General features: G+C 70.0%; 1 protein-coding gene across 1 annotated transcript in view; it reads left to right on the forward strand.

Moving 5' to 3' along the window:
• Positions 1-2,618: 2,618 nt before the first annotated feature.
• The window catches only part of H696_00128 (hypothetical protein), a gene marked incomplete at its 3' end in the record, with an annotated part of 3,108 nt that continues 873 nt past the window's right edge, over positions 2,619-4,853 (forward strand). The window contains exons 1-3 of the mRNA XM_009493962.1: positions 2,619-2,732; positions 2,868-2,994; positions 3,151-4,694. Coding sequence (XP_009492237.1) covers positions 2,722-2,732; positions 2,868-2,994; positions 3,151-4,694 — 1,682 coding nt within the window. The 5' untranslated portion in view covers positions 2,619-2,721. The remainder of the gene's footprint in view (positions 2,733-2,867; positions 2,995-3,150; positions 4,695-4,853) is intronic.

The raw sequence follows: 4,853 nt of genomic DNA on the forward strand, positions 1-4,853 counted from the left end.
CCCCCCCCCCCCTCCGCGCCCGCCCGCCCTGCGGGCTCGCGCATGTTCACCCGCAGTAGCTCTAGCCAGGTGTGGGGCGGGGGGAGGGAATTAACGAGGGAGCTCCGGGTGCATGGTCACGCCATGGCACTGGGATTTGGTCGACCTGGCGTGACGGTGGCCGTGTCTCCCTCTCAAGCCTCTCGAGTGGCCCCCAGGGAGAACCCCGCGTATGTCCGGTTCACGCCCGGGCAGGGGAAGGGGGGGCCGGGCAGAGCGTGCACTCTCCAGCGGGGAAGACACGGCCTTGGGGGCAGGGCACTAGCCGGGCCGCGACCGAACGCGCGCGCACGCGCGCGCGCGCACACACCGCGCGGATCAGCCTAGGCTACCTGCCCCCCTCGGGCTTGGGGTGCTTTCCCGAGCCACACCACCGCGACCACGAAGTCCCGCCCGGCCGAAAGCCACAGGCAACGACGCCTTCGCGTCCGGGTGGTGCCCTGGAGCTCGACCGACGCCCACAGGGGGTTGGTCCAGCGCCAGGACCGCGGCAGACAGGGAGGCGGGGGGGGGGGGGGGGGCGGCTTACTTTCACGCTTGTTGGGGCCACTCCCAAGGGCGGTCGCGAGGTCGGGGACAGTCAGGACCTTGTCCAGCTTGTCTGGGCCGGGTGGGAAACCCGGGGAGCAGGCCGGCCGACGTCCGGGCTCGGGATGGCCTCCAGGGGAGGGGGAAGTTTCGCGCAATTTTGGACGCCACACGCCGGGCGCCTCCAGGCGCCCCGCTCCCAGACGCGGCCGATGGTCCTGCGGGGCGAATTCCGGCCATGTCAACCACCCGGGCGATTTATCCTTTCCACCACAGGACCACCACCACCACCCGGGGCGGGGGCCTTAGAGGAGAGCGCGGGCAACGCGAGCACCGGAGTTGGCCTCGCCCATGTCCAGGGGGGAGGGGGGGAGGGGGGCGAAAAGATGCGCGCCTGAAATCCAGTGCTAGGCGTGGCTTCAACTGCCACCCGACCGAATGTGGCGCCGGAGACCGGCCCGCGGCGCGCGTCCCATCGTCGTCCATGTTTCGGGCAGGCAGAGGGCATTGACGAGCAGCGCCAGGGTGGTCCGACGCCCCGGGTGGCCGGTGAGCGGTGCCCCGAGCGCGGCCGAAGCGGGGGCAGGCATCGGGGCCGAGGGGGGGGGGGGGGTCACCGGGGCTCGCTGGTCCAGCTGGCGACCGGGCGGGGCTGCCTCGGGACAAGCGGCGGCCCCGAACCCCCCGATGCGTGTCGCGGACCCGGGGGTGGGCGCGAAAAGTGAAAAAAAAAAAAAAAGAAAGGGGAAAATGCTCGGGACCCCTCTGCGCCAGGGTAGCAGCCGATCTAAAAGCGAATTTTGACCCCTCCCGCCCCCGAGGGCTGGCTAACACCCGGAGGCGGTCGTTGCCTGGACGAAAGCGGCGTTGGATCCGGGGCAGTTAAGGGGAATACCATTGGACCCTCTCCCGCCAAAGTGCGGGAGTGGGGTTGGCACATGGACATACATCGGCATATGGCTCGGCCTTTGGTCTTCAGCGCCGCGGGCGCTGCATGCTGCCACCGGTCGGCTCGCTCATCTGTACCGCCGGCTGGTGGTCTGCTGTTGGAGAACTGCCCGAGGCTCTGATCGATCTCGCCCCTGCCGACCCTTCACCCTGTTAGCGGCCTGCCGGCGCGTCCCATCGAAACGGTGGCGCCCTCGGGTGGATTCATGTGCGCGCGCGGCCATTCACACATGCTGACATTCAAAACGGCCACCGAGACGCCGGCCGGTGGAGACTGCCCATGTCTGCCGGGTGCAAGGGACACTCTGGTTGCAACGGCGGTCGTGGATGGCCGGGACCTTGGGCGAGCGGCGGCGGCAGCGGCGGCGGCGGCCGGGGTTGCCACGTGTGCTCTTCCGATCTACATGCTGACATTCAAAACGGCCACCGAGACGCCGGCCGGTGGAGACTGCCCATGTCTGCCGGGTGCAAGGGACACTCTGGTTGCAACGGCGGTCGTGGATGGCCGGGACCTTGGGCGAGCGGCGGCGGCAGCGGCGGCGGCGGCCGGGGTTGCATGTTTCCGCCCTCCTGCTCGCGGCCGGCCGGCAGGGAGGGAGTTGCTCGGCGCTGACGAGAGGCACCGGGGGCCTCCCATGCGTGGTCTAGTCTCTACCCCCGGAGCCAGGATCGACCGGCTTCCCTCGGGGCCGTCTGGAGCGCGGAAAATGAACCCGCTGGAGGGAGGCAAGGAGAGAGGGGACTGACGAGAGGCACCGGGGGCCTCCCATGCGTGGTCTAGTCTCTACCCCCGGAGCCAGGATCGACCGGCTTCCCTCGGGGCCGTCTGGAGCGCGGAAAATGAACCCGCTGGAGGGAGGCAAGGAGAGAGGGGAAGGAGCCCCCCCCCCCCCCCCCCTGGAGGTGACTTCCTATAAATGGAGGGCTCTCGTTGGAAATCCCCGAAGGTGGGGGCATTCATCCATTCCCCCCCCCCCCCCCCCGCTTTTTTTTCGTGCTCCTTTCCCCTTGCCGCGCATGTCCAGCCCCACCTTGCCTGCTTGAGATTGCCTCCGCTTCCCCCGACCCGGCGTCGATCGTTCTTTTCCCTCGCGCCCGGCACCGCCCCCCTTCCTGTGCCCCTCGCTGCCGGGCTGCGTCCTTCTCCCCTCCCGCCTCTCCCTCTCTCAGTCTCCGCTCCTTGACCTCCGGTCGGCCACCACAGCCATGTCGTCAAAGTGCGCACACACACACACACACACTGGCACCGACCCTCCTCCCTCCCGGTCCCCGCCCTCTCGCAATCTCTCCCCCTGTCAGCATCTGGGTGCTGCTTGCTTCTCATCTGTACTGACCCCCGCCGGGGCTTCTAGGCTCGAACGTCTCTTCCACCTGCTGGAAGACCAGCGCTCCACGCCGGCCGTCCGACGTGCGGCCGCACGCCAGCTTGGCGAGGTCCAGCGTCGCCACCCGCACGAGCTGCGCTACCTCATTCGCCGGGTGCGTGCATCTCCGCGCGTCGCGGCCTCTTCCCTTCCCTCACCTTGCCCCGGTCTTGGCCCGGCTCTGGCTTTGGACTGACCCGGCTCCCTTCTTGCCGGCGTGCCCCCTTCTTGTTGCTTTTCTTCCTCCGGCTCTCGAACCCGCCCCCCCCAGCTTCACCCCCTTCTGCGATCCCCCCAGTGGGATGCACGCATTGCAGCCGGGCTGGCCCTGGCCGAGGTGGCCAGTGCCGTGCCCCAGGCGCCGGCCGCCCAGCCACTGGCCATGCGCCGGCGCCGCGCGGCCGCCCGCGTCATCCAGGAGTCGCTGGCCGCCTCGCAAGCCGCCTCGCTGGCTGACAGCCGGGTCCCGGAGGGCGCGTCGACCGGCGCGGCTCCGGCCACGACGCTGCCCTACTCGGCCACCGTGCTGGCGGATGGCGAATCGGACGACGAGGCTGACCATGCGTCGGCGGCCATCTTGACCGCCTCGGCCGGTTCGGCCGCTGACACCACCGACGGCCCTGCCCCCATCAAGTCCGATCCCGATGTCGACGAGGAGGCCGAGTCCGGGGCGTCCATTCAGCGGCTGAACTTCCGGACCTTCGACTTTGCCCGGGTCCTTCGCCATGGCCAGGCCCTGGGCAGCTCCTCCGGCGTCGAGTATGAGGTTGACTGGTCGCGGTTGAATTCGCGCGAGCGCCTGGCCGTCCAGCGCCAGCAGCTCATCCGGCTGAACTTGTGCGATGCCGCGGCCCTGGGCGCGGATCCCAACGTGACCGAGCTCATCTTTGACCGGCGGCTGATTCGCGACCGAGACCTGCTGGCACAGGCGAAGCTCGGCGCGGCGGCGGCGGCCGCCGCCGCCGCCGTCAAAGCCGAGGACGCCTCCTCGAATGAGGGCGCCGTGGAGGGGGTCCTCCGAGGCACGGCGCAGTTGAGCGCACGCGAGCGCCAACGCCAGCGTCTGGCCGAGCGAACCAAGTCCCGGCAGGCGGCCTCGGCCAGTGCCTCGGGCACCGTGGCCGTCCAGGTCACCGACGCCATGGCCGGAGCCGGTGGCGACCTCTCCTCGACCATCGGCCAGGAGGAGACCCCCCTCGGGCCGGACGGCGCAGCCGGCCCGGCGGCCGGGCTTGAGCACGATCCCTTCGGCTCGGAGTGGCCCTTTGCCGAGTTCTTCGAAATCCTGTGCCACGATCTGTTCGACCAGTCGTGGGAGGTCCGCCATGGGGCGTCGATCGGCCTGCGCGAGCTGCTCAAAGCCCACGGCGCCGGGCTGGGGCTTCCCCATGGGACCCAGGCCGAGGCCGGGGCCGCGCCCTCGCTTGGGGCCCTGTCGCGCGTGCACTCCGAGCACCTGGACGACGCGGCCATCCGCCTGCTGTGTCTGCTGGTCTTGGACCGCTTCGCGGACTATGTGGAGGCCGAGCGGGCCGTGGCCCCGGTCCGCGAGACCGCGGCCCAAGCCCTCGGGGCGCTGGTCAGCGTGGCCGGCGTCGGGACCGTGTCGCGTGTCTGGCATGCGGTGTCCGTCATCTCCGAGCAATCGTCGCTGGTGGGGCAAGTGGCGCCCTCTGTGGCCCCTGGCGATGATGCTGGTCGTGACAGCTGGCATGTGCGCCTCGGGGCCTACCTCGGCCTGCGCTATGTGGTGGCCATCCGCCCGGATCTGGGCCCGGTCACCGTGCCGATGGTCATGCCCATCGTGCTGAATGGGTGCGAGACTTGCTGTGCTTGTTTCTTCTCGCTCGCTTCCTTTCCTTTTTCCGCCTCGCCTCTCCTCGCCTGGCCTCCCCCCTGACCAGCCCTCCTGCTCGTGCCGGCGCCGCAACGGCGGGTGTTCCCGTCTCCGCCAATGTCCCCCCCCCCTCCCCC

This window comes from Fonticula alba, assembly GCF_000388065.1.
Source record: "Fonticula alba strain ATCC 38817 unplaced genomic scaffold supercont2.1, whole genome shotgun sequence".
Classification (NCBI taxonomy): domain Eukaryota; order Rotosphaerida; family Fonticulaceae; genus Fonticula; species Fonticula alba.